Here is a 25,758-nt window from a genome sequence, read left to right as displayed (position 1 = left end):
GCTAATATCACCCTCATACCCAAACCAGGTAAAGACACATCAAGGAAAGAAAATTTTAGACCAATATCCTTGATATATATAGATGCAAAGATCCTTAATAAAATATTGGCAAACCATATCCAAAAACATATTAAGAAAATTGTACACCATGATCAAGTGGGGTTCGTCCCTGGAATGCAAGGATGGTTTAACATCTGTAAATCAATAAACGTAATCCATCATGTCTATAGATTTAAGGATAAGAATCATATGGTTATTTCAATTGACGCAGAAAAAGCATTTGACAAAATACAATACCCCTTCATGCTCAAAACACTAGAAAAAATAGGGATAGTAGAAACATACCTGAACATTGTAAAGGTTATTTATGCTAAGCCCATGGCCAACATCATTCTTTTTTTTTTTTTTTTTTTTTTGCGGTACTGGGGATCGAACTCAGGGTCTTGTGCTTGTGAGGCAAGCACTCTACCAGTTGAGCTATCTCCCCTGCCCTTGACATCATTCTTAATGGAGAAAAACTGAAAGCATTCCCTTTAAAAACGGGAACAAGACAGGGATGTACTCTTTCTCCACTTCTATTCAGCATTGTCCTTGAAACTCTAGCCAGAGCAATTAGACAGACTAAAGAAATTAAAGGAATACGAATAGGAAAAGAGGAACTTAAGCTGTCACTATTTGCTGATGACATAATTCTATATTTAGAGGATCCAAAAAACTCCTCCAGAAAACTTCTAGACCTCATCAATGAATTGAGCAAAATAGCAGGCTATAAAATCAACTTGCATAAATCTAAAGCATTTTTATATGCAAGCGATGAAACATCTGAAAGGGAAATGAGGAAAACAACTCCATTTACAATAGCCTCAAAAAAAATAAAATACTTGGGAAACAATCTAACCAAAGAGGTAAAAGATCTCTACAATGAAAACTACAAAACACTGAAGAAAGAAATTGAGGAAGACCTTAGAAGATGGAAAGATCTCCCATGTTCTTGGATAGGCAGAATTAATATTGTCAAAATGGCCATACTACCAAAAGTGCTATACAGATTCAGTGCAATTCCAATTAAAATCCCAATGACATACCTTACAGAAATAGAGCAAGCAATCATGAAATTCATCTGGAAGAATAAGAAACCCAGAATAGCTAAAACAATCCTTAGCAGGAAGAATGAAACAGGGGGTATCGCAATACCAGAACTTCAATTATACTACAAAAACGGCATGGTATTAGCACCAAAATAGACAGGTAGATCAATGGTACAGAATAGAGGACATAGACACAAACCCAAATAAATACAAATTTCTAATACTAGACAAAGGGGCCAAAAATATGCAATGGAGAAAAGATAGCCTCTTCAACAAATAGTGCTAGGAAAACTGGAAATCCATATGCAACAGAATGAAACTAAACCCCTATCTCTCACCTTGCACAAAAATCAACTCACAATGGATCAAGGACCTTGAAATCAGACCAGAGACCCTGCATCTGATAGAAGAAAAAGTAGGTCCAAATCTTCAACTTGTTGGCTTAGGATCAGACTTCCTTAACAGGACTCCCTTAGCACAAGAAATAAAAGCAAGAATCAGTAACTGGGACAGATTCAAACTAAATAGCTTTCTCTCAGCAAAGGAAACTATCAGCAATGCGAAGAGAGAGCCTACAGAGAGGGAGAAAATCTTTGCCACTCATACTTCAGATAGAGCAGTAATTTCCAGAATATATAAAGAACTCAAAAAACTCTACACCAAGAATACAAATAACCCAATCAACAAATGGGCTAAGGATGTGAACAGACACTTCACAGAAGAAGATCTACAAGCAATCAACAAAGATATGAAAAAATGTTCACCATCTTTAGTAATAAGAGAAATGCAAATCAAAACTACCCTAAGATTCCATCTCACCCCAATTAGAATGGTGATTATCAAGAATACAAGCAACAATACGTGTTGGAGAGGATGTGGGGAAAAAGGTACACTCATACATTGCTGGTGGGGCTGCAAATTAGTGTAGCCACTCTGGAAAGCAGTGTGGAGATTCCTTAGAAAACTTGGAATGGACCCACCATTTGACCCAGCTATTCCACTCCTCGGCCTATATCCAAAGGACTTAAAATCAGCATACTACAGAGATACAGCCACATCAATGTTCATAGCAGCTCAATTCACAATAGCCAGATTGTGGAACCAACATAGATGTCCTTCAATTGGTGAATGGATAAGAAACTGTGGTATATATATATATATACAATGGAATATTACTCAGCTATAAAGAATAATAAAATTATGGCATTTGCAGGCAAAAGGATGAAATTGGAGAATATCATGCTAAGTGAGATAAGCCAATCTCAAAAAACCACAGGACGAATGATCTCGCTAATAAGCGGATGATGACACATAATGGGGGGTGGGAGGGGCCAGGAATGGAGGAAGGAGGGGCTGTATAGAGGGAAAAGAGGGGTGGGCAGAGTTGAGGGGGAAGGAAAAAATAACAGAATGAATCCAACACCATTACCCTATGTAAATGTATGATTACGCAAATGGTATGCTGTTACTCCATGTACAAACAGAAACAACATGTATCCCATTTGTTTACAATAAAAATAAATTTTAAAAAATATATAAACTATTTAACCACCCCCAAGCCAAAAACTTTGTCTTATCTCTTCCTAATCTTTTGATTTATTTAATCTAATCCTCACAAAAATCTGATGAGCTGAGGCAGTTGGGGTTCTTTGCTTTTTTATTTTTGAGATGCTGGGAATCAAGCGCAGAGCCTCACATGTGCAAGGCAAGAGCTCTACCACTGAGCCCCAGCTCCAGCCCCAGATGAGGTAGTTCTGATTTTTATCTCCATTTCACAGGCTGGAAAACTAAGAAGTGATTTTCCCATGGTTGTATAGCTAGTTATCAAGAGTTAAGAAGGGAACAGAGGCCAGATTGGTCTGATTCTAGAAATAACTACTTAAGCTCTTCATGTCCGACTCCTTAACACTATAGCCAAGGCCTTTAACATGAATGTACTACAATTAAAAACAATTCAGTGGGCAATGATCATAGCTCAGTGGTAGAGCACTTGCCTAGCACATGGGAGGCACCGGGTTCGATCCTCAGCACCACATAAAAATAAAGTTATAAAAAATGTTTTTTAAAAAACCAATTTGTGGGGGCTGGGGAGATAGCTCAGTTGGTAGAGTGCTTTGCCTTGTAAGCACAAGGCCCTGGGTTCGATCCCCAGCACCAAAAAAAAAACAAAAACAAAAAAACAATTTGTGCTCTAAATCACTCATTTCCAGATAAAAATCTTGTTTGGCAATCACAAATGTCCACTTTCCTGGTAAGACTCTGGGAAACAGAGCTAGACACTCCCAGCCCCGTGCTTTATCCCATCACACTGTCCTGGAGTTCTGTTACCTCTTTCCACCTGGCCTGGGAGGCGACAAGTGGAGGAAGGGGCAGGATGGGGTGCACCATCCCTGTGCTCTGCAGCTTGGACGCTGGTTAACAGATTTTTTTTTTTTCCCTAAGAGGAGGCCTGAGAAAAATGATTTTTTTTGGTGTTGGGTTTTGAATCCAGGACCTTGGGCATGCCAAGTACATGTTCTACCAGAGCTACACTTACGCTCCCAGCAAGAACAATGGTTTTCAGTAGGTCTTGGGCATGGTCTTTGCTAGAAGTAGTGCCTTAGAAGGTTTAGGGAGATGTACCCGTGGGCGTACTTTCTCTGATGGACTGAAGCACTCATCTGAGACAAAAAAAGGACCAAGTGAGTGACAGAAAGGCCAGTCAATGGCTATGTATGGTTTGGCAGGCTGTGACTATTTTTCTGGTAAAGCCTGGCTGTGACTATTAAAAGGCATCTGGAGAGCTGCAAGGCAGCCCACCCCTTCTGAGACAGATTCATTCCATGGAGATATCCGGGTCCTGCGGACACAGCTTCCCTCTCTCTAGTTTTTTTTTTATTTATTTTATTATTCTTTTTTTTTTTTTTTTTTTTTTTGCGATGCTGGGGATGGAACCCAGGGACTTGTGCTTACAAGGCAAGCACTCTACCAACCGAGCTATCTCCCCAGCCCCGCTCTCTAGTTTTGAAAGTGATAGCTGGAGGGAGGCAGAGGGGGGATACATCCAAAAGGAGAAGCAGCCTCTCCAGTGGGGCCTGACTCTCCTGGTTGAGTGGAAGGAGAGACAACCTGGAGGCCCTGCCCACTCCATAACCCTCAGGCTGCTCCCCTGCTTCCAGTCCTTGGTGCCATCCCGGGTCAGTGCAGCTGAGATGTGAAGTCTCTGAGAACTTCCAGGCTGAGGGAAAGTCCCCTGGCTGTTTTCATGAAGAACACAGCTTTACTTTCATAAACATCTTCCCTACAGCACCAAGCTGGCCCTCTATCACCATAAGCAAAATGGGGGAAACCTGGAACTATACAGTATCCAAGCAGGTTTCCCCCATTTTCACGATTACCCTGCTAACTGAAAGGTGGAAGGACAAAAAGTCTCCCAGAGAGGGGAAACTAGTGTGGTCCCCCAGGTCCCCAGGTGCCCTCTATGGACTCAGGTGGGCTCCGAACAAGGGTGGACTTTTCCTTCTTTTAGAAATTCAGAATCCAGGATGTCATAGGGTTGTGAATGTTTAGGAAATTAGATAATGTTTGTGCATGAGAAATACCTTTAACTATTTTTTTCAAAGTTTGAAGGCATTTATTCACATTTGGACAGCTTAGGTAATTTAAGAGTCTTTGAATAAGAAAAACTTCTGGGTTCAAGTTATGCCTAATGTTAGAAATAAATCTCCAGAAAATAAATGTCAGAGGGCAGACATTCATGCTAAAAGCTAGCTGCTTCTGACCCAAGTTTATGAACCCTCTCCTGCCTTTCCTAAAAGGAACTGCTCCAGGGTTACTAAGGTGAATGACTGATTCATGTTCTGCCCAGATCTGAACGCTGATCCCTAAATTCTCTGGCTGGGTGAGTGAAGCTGCCTGGAACGCAGAGCTCTGTGCTCCCTTCATGCTTCTGCTGCTGCATGCAGGAGTCAGGGGCAGCAGGGTCGTGTGGGATGCTATACGTGATTGCATGTGCATGGTACTTCTGAGGTGTGCGGTTTAACAGGGTCATCTGATGGCTGGGAGAGTGCTCTCAAGACCCCCACATCAGCAGACCTTGCAGGACATGCTAATCATCAAGGCAGACTTCTCCTCAGTGAAATGAACTCCATGGAGCTAATGAAGGCCGTTGTGCCCGGCTGGGCTAAAAAGAGAGCAGGGAGCAGCAGATGGCGGCAACTCTGAACACAGTCTTGGAGCAGAATGACAAGCCTGCTGTAGGGTGCTAGCAACATCCTCACCCACTGAGGAGGTTAAAAAAAAAAAAAAAAAAAATGAGGGATGTGAGGTGCACTTGAGCCCTATTACTTCTCAATTTAGAAACAAAAGTTGTTTGGTCACTCCAGCTGTCCAAACAGGAATCACTTTCCAAGGAGCTGGAAACCCTGCCTGGAAAAGAGCTCTGGGGGATCATGGCAGGGAAGAGCTGCCTGACCAGGCTCAAGCGGGCAGGACCCACGCTGAGTGTCAACTGTCAGGCGACTGCCTCAGGGGCTCTCTAACATGGAAATAGCAAGTGTACGTTCCAAAGACAGCTCCTCTCCTAAGGATGGACACAGTGTCCTTTGTAAGTAGTCTCCAGCCTAAAGCTTCTTTTTAAGGAAGTCTGTTGAAATTTCATGATTTTTACATTTATCTTCAAAAGAACAGTGTCTTTTGAATATAGTGTATGAAAAATTATATATCAGTTTTTCAGGTACAAAGTCACAAACAGAAGGAGATTAATTTCAAATTGCAAACCATACTGCATAGAAAGAGGGAAATGAGACTCTCGGTAGGGATTCAGTACGTGGTAGGGAGTCTTTTCTCTATACTTTGATACGTGTGCCAAGGTTTGAACCATGGTCCCAGGGCAGGCCTGTTCTGCTCTGCCTAGAGACTGACAAAGCGTGGGTGACCAATCCCAGAACCACACCTGGCACAGCTGCTGTGATCTTCTGACACCTCCTTACGCAAGGTCAAGTGTGAGAAGCTAGTATTAACCGCCCTGCTCTTTGTTGAAAGAGAAAGTGTGTAAAGAGAAAGACAACTGCACAAACCCCATGGATGCAAACTACAAAGTCTTTCTTGCTTCTTAAGAGATTTACTCTATCCTCCTATTTCTAGATTTTTCCTGAGTTAGAAATTTTAAAACCTTACATAGTGCTAAATCCAGGCTGAATAAGGATTTTGTACAATACTGAATGATGATCAGAGAAAGGACTATCCAGCACAGTCAAAAGCACATTCCACAGGATGCTGAAATATAGCAGAGCCTCATATAAACAGCGTGGATTACAGTAACAGGCTCCCTGGGTGAGTGGAGTTTCAGTCTCAGCTCTCTTGCCTACCTCGCCTCACCCCATGGTTATATAACCTTTAGAATGGAATTTGGAAATTCCTCTGACCCTGCCTGCCTGCTGATAGAGCTGAGCCAGTGGCTGGCAGGGGCATAATCTAATAGGGGAAACTGGAAACACACAAATTCACAGTCCTCCGTCTCAGCCCAGAGACTGCAGGCAAGGAAAGACAGACTCGCCCAGTCTCCCTCCTCCCCTCCTCTGGCCTAAGTTTACGCTGACTTCACCGGACAGGCACCTGACCCTCCCAGATGAGGGGAGGGGCTATGGCCCACTGCAGGGCCACCATGGGGGTGGAGGTACAGGCACAAACAATATTTAAGATGCTGACTTGGGAGAGCATTCAGGCTTGGGAAGGAAAGCCATAGGGTATCCGGTACGCTCCACTTTCAGCAACTCAAACTTTGAGAAAGGCTAAGACAGGGCAAGGAAAGAAAGAGAACAGGAAGTGTGAGGCCATCCACAGTGAGCGTGTAAGGTGTGCGCAGCTCCGCAGGCCTCCGCTAGGCCTGTCCAGAGTCCTCCAAAGGAAGAGCCATCTCACCAGGCCCACGAAAGATGTTGAGCAAGACTCTCACAGCTGGGACCTGGCTCTGCGTTTTCCTCGTGGCTTTTGCCAGCCACCCAGTGTGGCTGCAGAAGCCCCCTAAACACAAGACACCGGCACAGCTCAAAGCGGCCACATGCTGTAAGGAGGTGAAGGAGCTCAAGGCCCAGGTTGCCAACCTAAGCAGTATGCTGAGCGAACTGAGCAAGAAGCAGGAGAGCGACTGGGTCAGCGTGGTCATGCAGGTGATGGAGCTGGAGAGCAGCAGCAAGCGCCTGGAGTCGCGGCTCACAGATGCTGAGAGCAAGTACTCCGAGATGAACAGCCAGATCGACCTCACGCAGCTCCAGGCGGCACAGACTGTCACCCAGACCTCGGCAGGTAAGCAGGTTGCGCCTTGACTACTCACATCTCCTGCCAGAGGGGTTCCCTGTCCACAGCACTGCTTCTAGACAACCTGCCCATCAGGACAAATCCTGGGGTTCTTTTGGGATCTACTTTCCCTTATGAGAGGTTTGTGGAGCACTTCTTTTGGTTTCTGATGTTCTGTGGATTTACCCAGTGCCTTCCTAGGTCTCTGACCTTCACATTTCAGCATGTTACAAACGCATGAATTCCCACCCTGGAGCACTGAGCGATTCCAAGGTTTGCCCAAAGTGCCACAGCAAGCCTTAGAGGCAGGTTCACACCTTTCTGACGGGACAGCAGGCCACTCCCTTCCCAAGAGCTGCTGACTGTACCCCAACCCCAAGGAAGCAAGAACATCTGTTGCTCTGGATGTAAAGTTTTGCCAAAACCAGTCTCTAGTGTCCTGAAAATTTAGCAGGAATGGACACTAATGGAATTTTGTGTCCTCTTTCTGCAAACCCACTCCTGTCATTGACTCAGAATTCAGGGTAGAGACTGCCTAGCCTGTGAAGAAACCCTTTGTGCTCAGGAAGGGACAGGCTCCTCAAGGTTCCTCAGTTCTGATGTTTCCATTTTCCCCCATGGTCTCAAAATTCTCCCAAACAGTAGATGAAATAAGTAAATGCAATATTGAATATGGATTTTAATGGCTGAAAAGAAAGTACACTTAATGTTTTATTTTTCAAAATAACTTTCAGTTACTGCTTAGCTTGCTTGGCACAGATGGGCCTCCATGAATTTACTGTTTAAGAAATATAGTTGGTTTTCTGAAATTACCAGAGAAATACTGGTAGTAAGGAACACATCGTATAGACAATGCAATCTTATGCTAACATAAAAACTGTTGGTTATATTATAATCCAAATTGAGAACAATGACATGATTAGCTTCTAATGAGGTAAGTCACTGGTTACCCTTGGTTCAAATGACAGAAAAATTTTAACATGAATTTAAGCTGGAAAATTCTCTTATCTAAACCCACATGTACAAATTAATTCCTCAGCATCAACTTCCTGGCCCTTGGCTTGGGATTAGAAAGGTATTCTCAGCCATTTTGGAGACAAGTGAGTCCTGATTTGGTCTGAAAGATGAAACCAGATGTATGGAAGATCTGGCCAGACAGGGATCTAATGGAGCTACTTCAAGTCAGGGACTCTCACCACTCAGCGAGAAGTCTCCTGGGAGTGGACTGTGGCCCTCCTGCCCAGCCTCTCACTCTTCTGCCCATGACACCAGTCCTTCCTTCTCTTGTCTGGCACCAGGTGCTGAGCCACCTGTACACTCCAGAAGGAGGCAGACCCTTGAAGCAAGCAGCAAGTTCAGACTCTTACTAGCACAGAAAATGCAGACCTCTGAGGCGATGGCAGTATACCCCACTCTGCCTCCCCCAGAGTACTCTGTGAGGGAGCTGAGGCACTCCAGACAGCTCCATGGTGGCAGTGTGGCCACCTGCATCCATTTGCTCTTCTCTAAGATTCCAGCCCAAGAAAAATATTTCAGGATATCATAGACAGTAAGACATCTTTGCTTTTTGCTCTTTGAATCCTACCAGAAAGGCTGTTTCTCCCTAATGCTCTTTGATATTTAGAACAGGAGAGAGAGACTGGTATGAGGCAGTAGCCCCAAGTGCAGCCACAGAAGCTTTTAAATTGACCCCAGAGGACAAAGAAAATCTCGTTTCTTTCTTTTAACAAAACCTTCAGGGGAGGCCTCAAGGCATCCTCAGGGTCTTGGTTTTCTTTTGAGGATCTGGCATTGTTAGATTGGAGTGATGAGGTCATGAAATCTCTCTCTCTTAAGCGGGGTCCCAGCTGGCAGCAGCCACTACCTCTGAGAAACAACAAAAACAAACCAAGAAACAACAAGGCACCGACCCTCTGAGACACTCCTGACTTCCCATGTCACAGAGATGGCGGTCCAAGAGCCTGAAGCCACTTGCAGGGGCATCTGATACGTGCTCTCACACACCGCACCATTCCTAAATTTCATGGCCCGAACTACAGCAGGACAACCTGAAACCACCTGTTTAGCCTGCTGACACGCTCCTGGTGAAGGGCTTTCCCACCCTCTACCTCACCAATAGTGAGGCCAAAACACGTCCCCTCTTGATCTCCTGGCGCCTGGGAATTGATGCCCATGGGCATTCTGCAGGAGAAAGGAAGCCTGTCTTTACCCCTCAGTTCAGATGTGCCTGGCAGCCCTGCTCGCCGTGCTGTGCGAGCCTGCTTAGCCCGCTTGTGCTTCTGTTTGCAGACGCCATCTATGACTGCTCCTCCCTCTACCAGAAGAACTACCACATCTCTGGAGTGTACAAGCTTCCTCCCAATGACTTCCTGGGCAGCCCTGAGATGGAGGTAAGACTGTCCCAGTGCACTGCTCCTGCTCTTCCACTGTCCTCCAACCCCAAAGGCAGGGGGACAACAAGCTAGTCACAGTTCACCAAAAGGGAGACTGAGAAGCAGACATAGCAGCCACTAGAGAGCTACGCAAAGCTTGCCTGGGCCCCTCCCTCCAGGTTCTGCTTGGCCCCTTCAAATCACCATCAGCCAAACACCTAACCTTCTAACACAGATCATTTTTATACCACCACATACTAGTTCAAATACATGCCATGTCCTAGAGCAGTTTGTGCCTTGGCCGGAGAAAGGACATAAGGGGGTAAATTATATATAAGCTGTACACACACTCACCCCATCCCTAATGTGGACAATTCTTTCCAAGCAAACCACCACCCTGCCCCAGCTTCCCGGCACTGGGGACAGCACTGCCAACACAGTGAGCCAGTGTGACTATGGGAATGCATGCGTTGCTAGCTCTGTAGGGACAGGAAAAGGGCAGGAAGTCTGTACTCTCCCGTGAGTCCTTGACCAGAATGTCCTCTTTGTTCCAGGTGTTCTGTGACATGAAGACTTCAGGTGGGGGTTGGACTGTCATTCAGAGACGAAGGAGCGGCCTTGTCTCCTTCTACCAGGACTGGAAAAAGTACAAGCAGGGCTTTGGCAGCATCCGTGGGGACTTCTGGCTGGGGAATGAAAACATCCACCGGCTCACCAGACAGCCGACACGGCTCCGTGTGGAGATGGAGGTGAACTCCAGGCCTGGGCCCTGGGGCTGGTCCAGGACCTCTAACACACTGCATGTGACTCCTTGCCTGTTCGCTCGCAATTGTGCACTCACCAAGACAGTTTTCTGCAGGATGTAGTATATATAGTTGAGGAAGAAATTTTCCCCCCTCTTTCTTAGCAAACTAGGTCTGGGAGTAGCACAGGACGATGCTGAGTCAGGTCAGGACAGTGCAAACCTGTTGGTGGGGCCAAACACCATGTCTTTGTTCAGGTCTGGGGCACAACCTTATCTGGCTGGTGGCCCTCTAGAAGGCCTGAAAGCATCACCACATCCTCACGCTGCTCTATGACATCTCTGAGTGGGCTTCAGTAAAAGCACATATTACACCTTCAACCAGGAACGAGAAATCTCCCCAAGGCCTATGGGAATCCAGAGGTAGCAGACCAGCAGCTTGCTTGCTGATCCCCAGCTGTGTGCTAAGCAGAAGGGAGCAACAGGTCTTGCCAGAGTCACACCTAGAAAAAGATGTTTGGCTGTGGGGTTGGAGCAAGAGGAGCGGCATGGGGAGGGTATGAGGTATGCTCTCTGCCGCTCCCTCAGATCCGCTTCTCCCCACAGGACTGGGATGGCGATGCACGCTATGCGGAGTACAGCCACTTTGTTCTGGGCAATGAGCTCAACAGCTACCGCCTCTTCCTGGGGAACTACAGCGGCAACGTGGGCAACGACGCGCTCCTCTACCACAACAACACGGCCTTCAGCACCAAGGACAAGGACAACGACAACTGCTTGGACAAGTGCGCGCTGCTCCGCAAAGGTGAGACGGGGGCGGGAAGGAGAATTTCAGGTGGCAGCCTGCCACCCCACCTGCAGGCGTGGACCTCTGTGCAGCGAAGCCCGGGCTCTGGAGCCCCTTCCACCCAGCCCACCTCAAGGGCAGGGTGCACTCGGCTGACAGTCCGTCTGTTTCTCCTGCCAGGTGGATACTGGTACAACTGCTGCACAGACTCCAACCTCAATGGGGTTTACTACCGTCTGGGGGAGCACAAGGAGCACCTGGACGGCATCACCTGGTACGGCTGGCATGGGGCCAGCTACTCCCTCAAACGGGTGGAGATGAAAATCCGCCCAGAAGGCTTCAAGCCCTGAATGGAAGCTGCGGTGGAGCAGGACTGTGGACAGACTCAAGAGGAGGCTGGGATGGCACAGCAGGCAGGAAGAGGGTATTAAAGGGTAGGGTGGGAGGGCCTGTAATCCCCAGCTGAGAGGATGGCTCTTGGAGGTGGACAGCAGAATTCTGGTTCGTGAGCTGCTGCGGCGGGCATAAGCGCGTGATGAGATTGCATGTGCCCAGGATGTTACAGCGCACGGGATGGAATGCTCAAACTCAGTGGGTCCTGCCACTTCCTCCTCAGGGGCCGGACTGCGCGGGCTTTCTCTGCCCTCTCCCTGACAGACTTACCTGTAGGGAAAACTAATCATGAGGTCACTTTATCCATTTTCTCTTAGGCACAGTTTATGTGAATGGAAAAGACAAATCCCTTTGCTAAAAAGAAATATTATTTGATTCTCAAAGGAGAGGCCTTGAGTATTACAGAAAGGAGCAAAAGTGGGCACTGGAGGAGGAGAATTTCTATTTTTTAAGTTCAATAAAACTGCCTTCAGTATACACACTCGAGAAACACCACAGCTGCTGGGCTGGCGCTGAGTGCCCCAGGTGGGATCAGCCAGGAGGACACTCAAGGCCCTGGGCCTCACCATCGGACTCTTGGTGCTTCACTGCTCGCCTGAATCAGGCACCACCGAAAGGCAGGACATGGGTTTGGCGTGACAGGGAGCGCCGGCATGAGGTGCATTCAATTCCTCATGGACGCTTGTATGAAACCACCTCAAAATGCTCATAGTTAATACAGATATATCTATTTTTATTCATTCTGTAAGAAATGGGCTCCAAGAGCTTCCCTTTTTATCTTGTCTATAAGAAATGGCTTAAAAATGAAGGTAGATGGCGCCATGGTTAACAATTCATGCTGTACATAAATATCTTGCTTTGGTAAAATAAAAAGTTGTAGTTTGTATTTTAAGCATTCAAAGTATCTTTTCTTTCTACAATAAACACTCTTAAAACTTGAGTATTTTCTTTTAAAATTATTATTATTACCACTTAGGGCATGGTAAAAAGTTCAACTTAAGAACCCGAGAGGGGCAGGCATGGTGGTGCAGGTCTGTAATCCAGCTACTTGGAAGCCGAAGCAGGAGAACTTCAAGTTTGAGGACAGCCTGGGCGACTAAGTAAGACCCTGCCTCAAAAAAAATAAAACAGGGACTGGGGATGTAGTTTGGTGGCAGAGCCCTTTCTTAGCACGCACCAAGTCCTGGGTTCAATCCCTTAACACAACACACTTGCATGACAAAGAGTGAGCAGTGAGAAAGACTCTCGGAGTTTGTTTCGGGATTCAGGGAAACTATGGAGAAGCAGGAGGCCAAAACAGAAAAGGCCAGGGATGCAAAGTGAGCAGCACCGACTAGCCTGCACAGGAAACGCCTCCAGGCGGCTTCAAACACTGCACAACTAACACTCCGACTTAAAAATACAGAGAAGAAAACTATCTTTAGCTGTAACAGGTGTCAAGTAACTTTAACCTTTGGGAAGTCATTGTTCCTTTCCAAAAAGAACCGTCCTCCTGAACCATCAGTCAGGGTGAGCCATGCCATTACTCTTATTCAACATGCTCTCTTACACCTACAGTCTTTTGATGGCTGGGGACCTACTTCACCTTAGAAACCAGAACCCTGGGAATTTCCAAGAAATAAAGTGAGTAGAGAAGAACTGCACTGGAGTAGGGCTTCCCCAAACCTCCTCGGGATGCTCAGCATCACACTCTTGAGAGGAAAAAAAAAGGGTTAAAGGCGTGGAGAGAGCAAGATGCCCCTGCAGGAGGCCTCGTTATTTCCTTCCTTATCTTCACATACCCGGCGACTAAAAAGCCTTTGAGGCATAACTTAAATTAATCTCTGTGGTCTCCTTCATCCTTCTGAAACCTCACAGAGAAAGCAGCAGGGGGAAAGGGTGAGCAGTGGTCGGATCTGCACAGAACGCCGGCCACTTCCCCACAGTAGTGGAGAAACCAACAATACCTCCTTTTCCCAGCACCTGTTCTGCTGCAGGTGGACGACGGCTACCAAGGGTTGGGCCCAGCACTGTCTCTTACCTAAGAGGGGACAGAACTACCAGGAGCCAAGAGCAAGCTGCCCTGTTGCCCCGAAGGGAAAGCACCTGTTGTTCTGAGCAGATCCTTGAAGGGAAGTGAGGAGGAGGTGCACAGAACAGCGTTGAGCTGTTCATCCACATCTTAAGCACTGGCCAGCCTGGTTTTAGTTTTAATTTTGTAGATGTCTCAGTCGGAATATTTTTTAAAAGGGGATTACTTGTCAGGGGCTGGGCAGTCAGGACTTCCTCATGTGGGGAAAAACCAAGGGAGATATAAGGAGGCTTCAGATAGGTCTCAAATAGAAAGGGGTCAGTGAGGACATTAATAAGAAATATTTGTTATGATACTGAAGTTAACAAATCCAGCTACTATATTTTCTATCAGTCATCACATAAGATTGCATGAGCCAGAGATGGGAGGAGGAGACACAGAACTTCAGGTTAGGTGCCTGATCTGCACTGAAGCACGCCTCGCGGTGGCCTGCTGCAGCCCTCCCTACATGGTACTTTAAAATCAGCATGCTCTAAGTCCAGTGATCCCACTGCTACCTCCTGGTCACGTGTAGGGCAGGGTGCCGAAAGCAACACTTTGCAGCATCTGTTCAAAGGCAGAGCTAGCTGTGAACCCTGCTCAAATGGAGGAGGCCTGTGCTCAGTCGAGTCTACGAGTCAGTGGAGGAGCTGATTAGCCACTGATTTTCCCTAAACTATCTACAGTGAAATGATCAGCCATGTGAACACTTCCACAAAGATAATTAGATCCAGAGTTGATATTCTCTGAATCATTAGGGGAAATGAACGGTTCTCTAGGAATTGAAGGTAATGTTTCAGACTGTTCACAATTTCGTAACAGCAGAAAATATATTAAACAACCTCCTTTTTTCCATGTCCAGAACACTCAAAACCATTTTATGAGAGGAGAGAATGTAATCAAACCAGGGGAAAAGACCACAAGATCTCAGACACTGCTCTGCCTTTTATACTCACAGGACTCCCAAGGAAGAAGACCCAGGAACCATATTTAATTGCCAAAACCTTACCCTCTCGATGGGTGGCCTCTGAAGCCCAGGAGCCAATACATCCTAATTCTGCCCAGAGAACACTATCTAACCCAAACACCAAATCTAGGTTTCCCAGGCTGCTGTAGTCTGATTTCACCAGGATGAGAAAGAACAGGCTGGAAAAGGACGGAAGCTCAGGCAGGAAGGGTCGACAGATGACAAGACCTCTAGATGGCTAGACTACTAGGGAAAGCCACCTGCAAGCACACACCACTTAAACATGCTGGCCACCAGTGACTCCAGAGAAGTGGCACCAAGCGGGCAGAGGTCATTATAACCTACCTGATGAGGGACTCAAGTATGGCAGGGGTGGGACCTTTCTGGAACTCCAGTTCTTTATAGTGTAGTGCTTTGGCATATGCTCGGCACTTGGCAGCTCTCTCACCCAGAAGAACAATGCCGTTGTCGTCTCTCAATGGCAGGGGGCCCTAGAGAAGAGCAAAACCCCACAGCATAGGAAAATGGCAGGTGGGCACTAACAAGAGTGGCCTGTGTGGAAGCTTCTCCCCTCCTGGCAGCTGGTTCCCTATCAGCCTACATTGGGCAATGGGGAAGAGTCTCACCTTGTCACTGTGCTCCATGAATTCAGCCAAGTTTAAGAGGGTTTGTGTGACTTCAGCAATGTCTTGAGAGGTAAGGGCCAACTCGATGCTTCTGATGAGCTCATCTTGCTGGTCTTCGTTCAGTTCCGACCAGCAGGACACAAACGCAGCATTGAAGAGATCCCTGAGGTACAGGGGAGGGCAGAAGGAAGTTGGAAACTGCTCCCATGCCTCTGCCGAGGGCCACAAAGTCACACTACCAATCTGCTTCTAGTATTGTGGACTTGGTCATGTGGACCAGTTTTGTCTGACAGAACTTGCTGAAATGGCTGAAATTTTCCCTAAACAATATGGTAGCTGTTGGACATTAAGAATAAGAACTGAGGTACATATAACTGAAGAATGGAATTTTAAGTTTTATTTAATTTTAATAAACTAAAATAACCACACATAACTAGTAACTACCCTGCCCTACAGTACAGGTATAGCTATTGTGACAAACAGGGTACTATGGGAAGGTGGGATGGGGAAGAGAGCCAAGTTCTGTCTCCACAGGCACGTTCTTGGCAATTTCTCTACCCTTCCTCTTCCCTGGAAGGGAAGAACAGAAAGCAGACTCCTAACGCACATGACATTAACAAACAATATTCTCAATTGATTCTTGGGTTTTTTTTTTTTAAGATACAGTTTTATTTATTTATTTATATGTGGTGCTGAGGATTGAACCCAGGGACTCTCACATGCCAGGCAAGCGCTCTACCACTGAGCCACAACCCCAGCACCCCCACCCCGCTTTTTTTTTTTTGGTACCCAGTTGTACCTAACCACTGAGCAACAGACCCCAGTCCTTTTTAACTTTTTTTTTTTTTTTTTTTTTTTTTTTTTTTTGCAGTGCTGGGGATTGAACGCAGGGCCTTGTGCTTGCAAGGTAAGCACTCTACCAACCAAGCTCTCTCTCCAGCCCTACATTTTATTTTGAGACAGGGTTGTTCTAAGTTGCTGAGGCTGGCTCTGAACTTGGGATCCTCCTGCCTCAGCCTCCTGAGCTGCTGAGATTACAGGCATGTGCCATTGTGCATGGCAATTCTTTAGGTTTTTGAGCAATGTCCAAGTTCCTCTTAACAGAAATGTCAAAGACAATGCTTACTACTGCTTTCCATGTATAACCAAAGTCTCTGTTGAATGGTCATAAATAAATGACAGTAGAACTTCAGGACCTAGAAGCAGTAGCAAATAGAATCCAAATCCACAAGTCTTGTCGGTCTGTCCTTCTTTCCTTCCTTTCATGGTGCTGGGGATTGAATCTGTGTTTCCCATGCTAGGCAAGAGCTCTTCCATTTAGCTACACCCCCAGATCCCCAAATCCACAAGTCTTAAAAGATTCCCTAAGCCAACCTCTCAGAGCTGGAGACTTACAGAGAGACCCAGAACCAGAAGTGCCTTTTCTAAGATTATATGACAACTTGAAATCACTACAGCATTACAAGAATGGACCTATTTGCCATTCCTGATATTTAACTTTAATCTTATACCCTTGTTTCTTGGTGAATGTGGGAGAAGCAGAGCTGAAAACTATAAAGGATAGGTTTAGCACCTGATGCTTCTCTATCTACTTTCTGTTAAATATCAAAAAGTTAAGACCAATGGGTATAATTTTAGATTCCAATAGAAAAAAACCAAAATTTGAATTTCCAAGGATAACATGAAAGCTTTCCTAATCTAGGTCGGAAGTCACATTGTCTCCTAAAAGTACAAATTGGAGGACTTGGGGTGTGGCTCAGTAGTGGAATATTTGCCTAGTATTCAAGAGGTCCTGAGTTCAATCTCCAATACCACACACACACAGAGTCTAAATGAACATATTTGGGACTAAGTGAATACATGTGTGTATTTACTATAAACCTCTTCTGGATTAAACACTGTCCTCAGAGGTGACTTGGGCAGAAAAGAGATACAAATATGTCAGCTGAGTACATGCAATCTGCACACCAGGGAACAGGAAGTCGTAGAAACTATTTTTAATGCATTAAAAAATACTTAAATGAGAGGAAAGAATCATGACACTAAAGCCACAGTTTCAGGGACCATTGCTGCTACTACTATACACATAGCAAACCAGCTGTGCTAATAAAAGGGAAATGAAATGCCTTTCTTTTTGCTTCTTGCTAATGAGAAGGGCTGCTTGTTAACCAAATCACCATTTCATGCCTCATTATAAACAATAAACATCCACTGCAGGAAAGTCTGGAAAACAGAGGGAAGACTAAAGAAGAAAATAATCACTCCTTAAACCATCCCAGAAGAGATAACTACTGTGGTATATTACTTCCTAATCTTTCTCTATGGACATATATTAATAGCTGAAAAACTTACTGCCATTCTGTATTTCATTTTATTCATTTACATTATAAGTCTTTCACATGCATTAAGAATTTTTGTAAAAAAGGGGCTGGGATGTATCTCAGATGTATGAAGCATGCTTAGTGTGTCCTGGGTTTGATCTAGCACCAAAAAAAAAAAAAAAAGAAAGAAAGAAAAAGAATTTTTAATAAACCAAATCTTTCATAGCTGTTTAAGGTTTGCTATTTAAAATGTTTCCCCTGTACACATTAACGTTCTGGGTGGAGACAGTCTTGCTCAGTGAACTTCTGAGGATCGGAAGTGTGCTGTGTTACTGTCAGGATTTTTGCTGATAGCAGTAGAGCTTGACTGGAACTTCACAGTACTCTCTGCCATATACACATGTGTCCATCTGCACAGCAGGTCAAGAGTTAAAACCCCATCTGGGATCTGGGCACATAACATAGGGGTGGAACATGCGCTTGGGAGGCCCTGGGTTTAATCCCCAACACCAGAAAGATTTCAAAAATAAAATGAAATAACATTTTCCCTGTTTCTCTAGCAAAAGGTGGTGGCCACATCTCCATACCTGGAGGTTGAGTTGGCCTTTGTGACTGCCTTAAGGCAGAAGTGACACTACGTGATTTCCAAGGCTAGGTCATAGAAATAACCTGCACTTTGATTTCATTCTCTTGAGGAATTAATCTTGAACCTAGACACCTTCTGTGGGAAAGTTCATGCAACCCATGGAATCATTGATCCACACAGAGAGGACCCCAGGCCCTCCGCCAGAGCTGAGTTCCTGCTCAGTCGCCCCAATATGCCAGGTGTACAAGTAGGCATCCTAAAAGTGGATCCTCCAGTTCCAATTAAACCACCTTTGCTGACACCAGGTGAGGCTGAGGCAGGCTGTCCCCACAAGCGCTCCTGAACTGCAGATTCATGAGCAAAATAAATGACTTGTTTTATTGTCTTTTTTGAGGCAGGATGTTGCCCAGGCTGACCTTGAACCTGTGATCCTCCTGCCTCCACTTCCAGAGTTACTGGGATTACAGGCCTACACCACAATGCCTGGCATATTTTTATGAAACTTTTTTTTTTCCCCAGTGTTGGGGATCAAACCCAGGGTCTCCCATATGCCAGGGAAATGCTTTACCACTGAGTTACACACTGTTGCTTCACTATGAGATGACACCTCTGTATCTACTTTCTGTTACATATTAAAAAGTTAAGGCCAATGCATATTCAACCCCTCCCCCCAAAAAACCCAAAATTTGAAACTCGAAAGATAGATAACATGAAGACCGAAAAAGTTCTGTATCAAAATTAGTCTGTATAAAACAGTTTCTGCATGTTTTGTGATATTTGTAATATAGCAATCAATAATTAGAATTTCATTAGTAACAGAAACAGGTTACTTTCAACTATTACATAGTTGTTTTCTGAGTTTAAATGATTTTGTAATTAAGTTCAGGCCTAAATATATGAAGGAAAGGAATTTATCTGTGGTCTATTAGTAAGGTTAGGATGGATGCTTTTCTTGCAATGTGAACCTGTTCCTGCTTTTCTTTGTTTTCATTCTATAAATTAGCAAAATTAAAAATACTAGCCCTTTTATTATTACCTACAATAAACACTAACTCATATATGTCACTTTCTCTGTGCTGATCCTCTCATCCCAATGGCAGAAGAGAGCCAGTCGCACTGTACCTGGCCATGGGGTTGTAGGCCTGTGCCAGGGCCCAGCACGAGCGGAGAGAAGGCGAGGAGGAGTCCTTCAGCAGCTCCAGGCTCAGCCGTCTCAGCCATTCCAGCCAGTCATCTTTGGAGACCCTCCTGGCAGCTCCCCAGGCCTGTGAGCCCACAGGTGACAACAGAAACCATCAGTTTCCAAGAGTCCTTGGTAAAGAGCCCTCATCCACTTGATAACTATTCTACCACTTTGATTTATAAAATTATACCTCTTATGATAAAATTTCACCAGAGCACAAATACAAAATAATAATATTTAATTAAAAGGCACAAAGCAAAATCAGTAACCTCTGGAACACACTACATGACAGAAAAGACCTGTTTTACAACTTGCTTGTGCTGGACTCTGAAAGCAAAGCAGAGATCTCTGCAGACGCACAATGGACAGGGACTGTCATATGCAGACTGTGTTCAACAAGCCTAATGGCCTCTAGTGGTCCACGAAGGGAGCTGGGTACTCTGCATTAGGCCAGGACACCAGCTTATCTGACAGTGATGAGTAACACAGGAAGAGGGAAATGACCAGGTCTACACTGCCCTGAACCATGTTACAAACAAGTGAGCAGTGAGCTCAAAGCTGAGGTTATAATGGAACAAGAAAAGAACTGAGAGGTTTACTGTTGATTCTCTAGTTTATCCCCTCCAACTTTACTCAAAACTGAAGGAAAGTTTTGAAAGGAAAAGTTTTCCTTCAGTTTCCTCAAAACTAGAAGCAGGCACCAAGACTGAGGCAGCCCAGCTCTGTAAGGGGTGGTCTAGTGTAGAGGCCAACAGGCCGTCTGGAACTCAGTGGCCTGAGCTCAAATCCCAGGTATATAATTTCTGAACTTCAGGAAGTTGCACAACTCCTCTGTGCTTGTTTCCTCATTTGTAAAATGAGGAAGGTAGTTTCCACTCCTCAGGGTATCTTAAAGATTTAGTAAGTTAGTAAATGTAATGCATTTGTAACTGCTTGGCACAGCTGGGTATAAGCACCTATTTCTCTACAGTTAAAAACACTTGGCTAGGATCCTGGTCCTGCCACTCAGTAGTTGCAACACCCTGAGCAAAATACACATACCTTGTGTGAAACCTCAGGCTTCCTCATTTAGGAACAATGTATCCAGATGTTGAGCCAGAAAAGATGAGCAAAAAATGGTAGCTACTATCAAAATGACATCTTTTTGAACTGGCCTAGCCCTAACTACTGAAGCCATAACTGCCTCTTCAAAGGCCTTTCCAGCAGAACAGATGTGTTGATCCTTGCTTAGCTGGGGAAGCTATGTAAGTTAGTGCAGCCGTCTGTAAACTGGACCAGTAAAGTCGTCCAGGGAATGAAAGGACCTCCACGCACAACACCTTTAGCCATAAACAACTTGACCATTGTGTCTCTGGGATAAACTGGAGTCTGCTGCTTCTCATGACTTACCAATCGGTGGCACCACATAAACTAGTAATTTTTGTCAAACCGACCAAAGTAGAGTATTACAACAGATAAACCAGAATATTACACTGATTGAACAAACAATGAGAACTCATGAAAAAGGAAAAGTGAGACTAGCTACCAAGACATTGTTCTCTGGGTAACACAGAAACATCGAATCCTATTCTGTTCTCATATTCTGGTTGTTTATCCACAAATTGGTCTGTGTGCAGCTGCACTGTGAAATAGCACTTTAAAAATCTGAACCCAAACAAGGAGGTATTGTGAATTTCTCTAAAGACATGAAGTTTAGCCTTGGTAATGCAAAGGTGACTTAGTACAATGATTCAGAGAGTGGGCTTAGGAGTTGTTTAGGTCAGATCCAGAATCCTGGCTCCACTATTTATTAGTTGACAAACTGGGCAAATTATTTCAATGCCTCAAAGTACAAATCTATAAAATGGGGACAGCAACAATAGCACCTAACTCAGGGGTTTATAGTAAAAATTAAAAGTAAGTGATTCAATACATGAAATGCTCACAACAGTGCCTGACACAGGGAAAGCTGTCAACAAATGTCAGCTGTTGATACTGCTGCTATCATTATTGTTGTTGCTACTATTTGATAAATGGCAATCAATAGGTCTTCAAAAATGGAACTTAATGGGTCACTGCACCATCTATTACACAGGCCAAGTCCCACTTGTGGACCTTTCCTCCCCTTGCCTGGGGTCTACATGAATTATCTGGGTTCTGAATAACTGTAAACACTAGTCCGTTTCCTCTTGCCACCCATCCACTCAATGCTGATGCCTATTCTGGGGTGCTGGTTCATGATCATGGGCAATGCCAGCTTACTCTTTGTGAAGGAGAGTGCAGACAGTCACAGCACAGCAGTGCTGCTGGAAATCCTAAAGGCCTCTTGAGGTATTCACAAATGGTGTTTTGTTTTCTTTACAGTGTAAAACCTCCATTAGCATAGACAACAGAGCAGTGACTGAGGTGGAAAATGTTATTTTGAAAGCTGGTTAAAAGTGATAAATATTCCAATCTCTGATCATCATTACATGAGGACCATGTGGAACACAATTTACCTTTTGATGAAATGGATCCAAGAGTCAGCTGTGGAGAATTTTGCTTAGGGTTTTAGAATTTATCTATTCTCTCTGGTGAAATAAACTACGATCTTTCTTTTGTTTGTCTGGAACGCTTTATGCTTAATTCCCAAGTCCTGGGTAGAAAGCCACACTTCCTGAAAGCCCAGGCCTACAGTCCCAACTACTTAAGGTTTAGGTAGGAGGATCTCTTGAGCTCAAGTATTCAAGACAAGCATGAGCAACACAGTGAGACCCTATCTCAAAAAGAAAAAAAGGGGGTAGCAACTTCCTGAAAGTGAGTTAGAATACTGGGAATTTGCTAACATAGAACAAAGCTTCCTAGAGCAGGTGGACAGCAGCCAGAAGGACATTCTGAAGCTAGGCAGGCCGAAAATGTCCGGGAGGAAAGGTGCACCCGGCCTCCTTGCCTGCCCACCCCTTAAGTGTGAGGTGTCAGCAGGGTGGTGGCCTCAAGAACTGGGAATGCCAGGTGACTGATGACCTGTTTGTTCTTCCCCGGAAGTCTCAGTCTGGTAGTTAGAAAATACCCATGGCAGAAGCAGCATCCCTCCCTGACCCAGCAATATTTGACCACTTGCATCTTAAATGAGTAAGCATTTCCTAGTGGGGTCACCTGACATTGTCTGTGTGGGTAGACTCTGACATGAGATCAGTAAAACACCCTCAATGTTCCAAGGTTAGGTGTGAGCACACACACATATGCACATAAGACTGTGTTCCAATCTTTCTAGGCTTGGCCAAAAGAAGAGAACGAGTCAGCTGGGACACAGGCTTGCCCAGTGTTGCACTTCTCTCTGTGGCTGCACACGAAGAATAGCTGCTGTGAGTTGGGTGCTAATAAATGAAGAATAACAACATGTTGAAATATAAACTGGAGCTGCCTGTAGTCTCCAGAGGCACTGAAGACTAATGCAAAATGTGGAAAACAAGAAACCTGGGGTACTTATTTAAAAGTTGGTGAAGTAACATGATTACTCCGCTCAGACTCACTAGAAATGCTATGAGGCCGCCTGCTTTTAGGTGGATGGCCGATGGCACGCATGGTGAAAAGCTGGCCACACCCAGGCTCGGTCAGCAAACACAAGTCAGTACTTACCTGCAAAGATCTACGACCTCCCTGCTCAAAGCAGCATCACATTGCTGGGGAACTTGTTAGAACTACAGAGTATCAGGCCCAACCTCAGACCACCTGCATCAACGTAAGCATTTTTTTAACTTTTTTTTTTTTTTGTGGTACTGGGGGTGGAACCTAGGGATGCTTTACCATTGAGCTACATCCCTAGCATATTTTTAAAAAAATTTTTTGAGACAGGGACTCACTAAGTTGCCCAGGCTGGCCTTGAACTTGTGATCCTCCTGCCTCAGCCTCCTGAGTAGCTGAGATTATAGGTGTATGCCACCACACCTGGCAAGAGTAAGCATTTTAACAAGATCTCCAGCAACTGGTAAGCCCAATGCAATTGAAAAGTTTACAAAGCTTTGCTTTAAAGAGCCTGCATCAGTCTTAGTGTTAACTAGGGGACTCACCGGTTTTGTTCTGTTCATGTTAAAAATGAGTGTTATTTGCAAAAGATTCTACTGCTGAAGTTCCAAGGGAGCACAAAAGGACATTTCAATCTCTACTTTTCCTCTATTAAAAGAAAAAAAATTACGAGCTAGACATCTGGAGAAAGACAAGATGACCTAAATTCACAGTAGCTAGATTTCTGGGAAAATGCTGGGCTAGTTCCTGGTTGATTTAAACTTAAGATCACAAGAGTTGAAGGCTTTGAACCAGAGAGATGAAGAGAGCCTTCCTTCCTGAGGCCTCTGGAAGCAATGGACCTGCCTTCTGGAGGTTGATGGTGCTGACATGCAGTTTCTTCATGGGTCCTGTTTCTACTGGTCCACTGGCCAACGCATCCCCTTGGCCGCTTCTCAGCATTCGATGCTGGTAAATCAAAGGGTCCTCCTCTTCATCGGCAAGGGTGTATCCCTACAAACAGATTTATAAAAGATTCCTGCAACCCCTCTAGAGGCTCTCAGTGTAGAAAACGAGCATAAACCTTGGGAGATTCAGACCTTCTGGAAGAGGCAGGGTTTCAACAAGCAGTAAAAAGTTGCATGAATGAACAAAGTGAACCACAGGTGGGCTGAGTTCCCCAGTCTTTGTTGGTCACTCCTGGTCCCTGGCAAGCTCTTACTGTAGTACTTGGGCATGCAACCACATAACTGGCAGAAACGAAACAGCTGTGAGCAGGGAAAAGGTGATGATCTGTTTACAGCCTGCCCCATTTTTGTACAGCCCAAGAACTATGAAGGGATTTCACAGTATCAAATGTTTAAAAAACAAAAGATTAATACTTCATAATACATGAAGATTATAAGAGAATCAAAATCTGGTGTCCATAAAGTTTTTCAGAATGCAATTAGTTTGTGTGGCTTATGGCTGCTTTAGACTGAGTGGCAAAGCCAAGCAGCTCATTAGACACCATACCTACCCAAAACTGTGCCAATCCTGGTTCAGTTAAAAAGTTAGATGTGCGCCAGGCATGGTGATGCACATCTGTAATCCCAGTGGCTTGGGAGGCTGAGACAGGAGAATCGCAAATTCAAAGCCATCCTCAGCAAAAGCGAGGTGCTAAGCAACTCAGTGAGACCCTGTCTCTAAATAAAATACAAAATAGGGTTAGGAATGTGGCTCAGTGGTTGAGTGCCTCTGAGTTCAATTGCCAGTAAACCCTGCTCAAAATAAAAAAGAGCTAGACATGCTCGTTAGCTAAGAGGACAGGAATGCCAAGGAGGAAGACAAAGCAGAAGCAAGTGTGTTCACCTTGACGATTCTGCAGATGAGCACGTCATAGCGCTGATGGTTGATTCGGTGTCTCACCAGAACTTTGTTCACCATTGGAATGAAAATTTGGTACTACGACAGGAGCGGGAAAAGACCAGAAGACATTACTTTGGAGAGTGGAAAGGAAAGAATGTTACACGACAACACCGCCTGCTGCATGTCTGGCTAGTTCCGTGTATTCCAAAGAGCCTTTGTATCACCTAGTCCACAGCCCCGTCTTCCCTACGGTGTCCTGTGACAGCCTCTCCCAGATTTCTGTTGCCACCCTTGTCTCCACAGCATATTTTTCCACCCAATATTGAGTCAATCATATTTTTCCTGTGTTCAAAATTCTCCAAAGACTTCTGGTCTTACTCAGAGTAAAAGTCACTTCCGAAGGCCCTTGGCAGTGTCTGCAAGCTAGTGGGCAGCAGCACCAGGAAGGGCTCATGAAACCAGAGACTGTTGGGCACCACAGTTAGAGTGTTTCAGCAGGTCTGGGCTTGGGCCGAGACTCTGCATTTCTAAAAGGTGCCCTGGCAGGTAGATGCTGATATTGCTTGTGCGTGGATCACATTTTGAACCTGTTTTCTAGTCTTTTCCCACTCACCTGCCTCACCTCCATGACCTCAGATCTAAGCCCTTCTCCTGTTCCCTCCTGAAGTCATGCTGATCTCCAGTTGCGCTGCAAGCTCTTCTCATAGGCTTTAGCCTGAGCGTCTGCTGCTCCTTCTATCTCCTGCTGACTCTGGGACTGTCCATAACTGTATTTAGGTCTCTAGACATCTTCCCTATCTATGCTGAATAACATTTTCCTACTTCCACTCATCACTCTGGAGAGCTTGTTTGGAGGTTCTAGCAGGGGAGCATAGCTACTTGTATACCCTGGATAGAAGAAGAGTCCTCCTCCTCCATCAGAGAAGGCTGTCTTCTTTGACAAAGCGTGCAGCTTCAGGAGGGACATGCAATGGAGTGGTGAGGGAGGAAGGGGACACCCACCTAACCAGCCAGATCAGCCAAGTCAACCCTGATGATCAGTGGGGTGACAATGTCA

At 45.1% G+C, this 25,758-nt stretch overlaps 2 protein-coding genes across 4 annotated transcripts in view; one reads left to right on the top strand and one right to left on the bottom strand.

The window, feature by feature from the left end:
- The window catches only part of Mtor (mechanistic target of rapamycin kinase), a 124,234-nt gene that overhangs the window by 59,704 nt on the left and 38,772 nt on the right, over window positions 1–25,758 (bottom strand). For all 3 annotated transcript variants that reach the window (XM_047545062.1, XM_047545053.1, XM_047545071.1), the window contains exons 24-28: window positions 24,705–24,797; window positions 23,721–23,867; window positions 19,331–19,473; window positions 15,302–15,464; window positions 15,021–15,166 (exon numbers count right to left, since the gene is read on the bottom strand). In XM_047545062.1, coding sequence (XP_047401018.1) covers window positions 15,021–15,166; window positions 15,302–15,464; window positions 19,331–19,473; window positions 23,721–23,867; window positions 24,705–24,797 — 692 coding nt within the window. The remainder of the gene's footprint in view (window positions 1–15,020; window positions 15,167–15,301; window positions 15,465–19,330; window positions 19,474–23,720; window positions 23,868–24,704; window positions 24,798–25,758) is intronic.
- On the top strand, window positions 6,619–12,561 carry Angptl7 (angiopoietin like 7). The gene is made up of 5 exons (XM_047545081.1): window positions 6,619–7,373; window positions 9,654–9,754; window positions 10,291–10,485; window positions 11,085–11,283; window positions 11,446–12,561. Exons 1-5 carry the CDS (start codon window positions 7,004–7,006, stop codon window positions 11,613–11,615), a joined length of 1,035 nt encoding a protein of 344 aa, XP_047401037.1. The 5' UTR covers window positions 6,619–7,003; the 3' UTR covers window positions 11,616–12,561.

Source organism: Sciurus carolinensis, chromosome 1 (genome assembly GCF_902686445.1).
Source record: "Sciurus carolinensis chromosome 1, mSciCar1.2, whole genome shotgun sequence".
In the NCBI taxonomy this organism is placed as follows: Eukaryota; Metazoa; Chordata; class Mammalia; order Rodentia; family Sciuridae; genus Sciurus; species Sciurus carolinensis.
Note: the sequence above shows the minus strand (reverse complement) of the source record. Positions and strands in the feature narration are given on the sequence as shown.

Excerpts from the sequence above, each read along its gene's own strand:
- Angptl7 (XM_047545081.1), top strand. The coding sequence starts at position 7,004 with ATGTTGAGCAAGACTCTCACAGCTGGGACCTGGCTCTGCGTTTTCCTC. Across the intron at positions 7,374-9,653 it reads TGTCACCCAGACCTCGGCAG|ACGCCATCTATGACTGCTCC; the intron begins GTAAGCAGGTTG and ends TTCTGTTTGCAG. Across the intron at positions 9,755-10,290 it reads TGGGCAGCCCTGAGATGGAG|GTGTTCTGTGACATGAAGAC; the intron begins GTAAGACTGTCC and ends TCTTTGTTCCAG.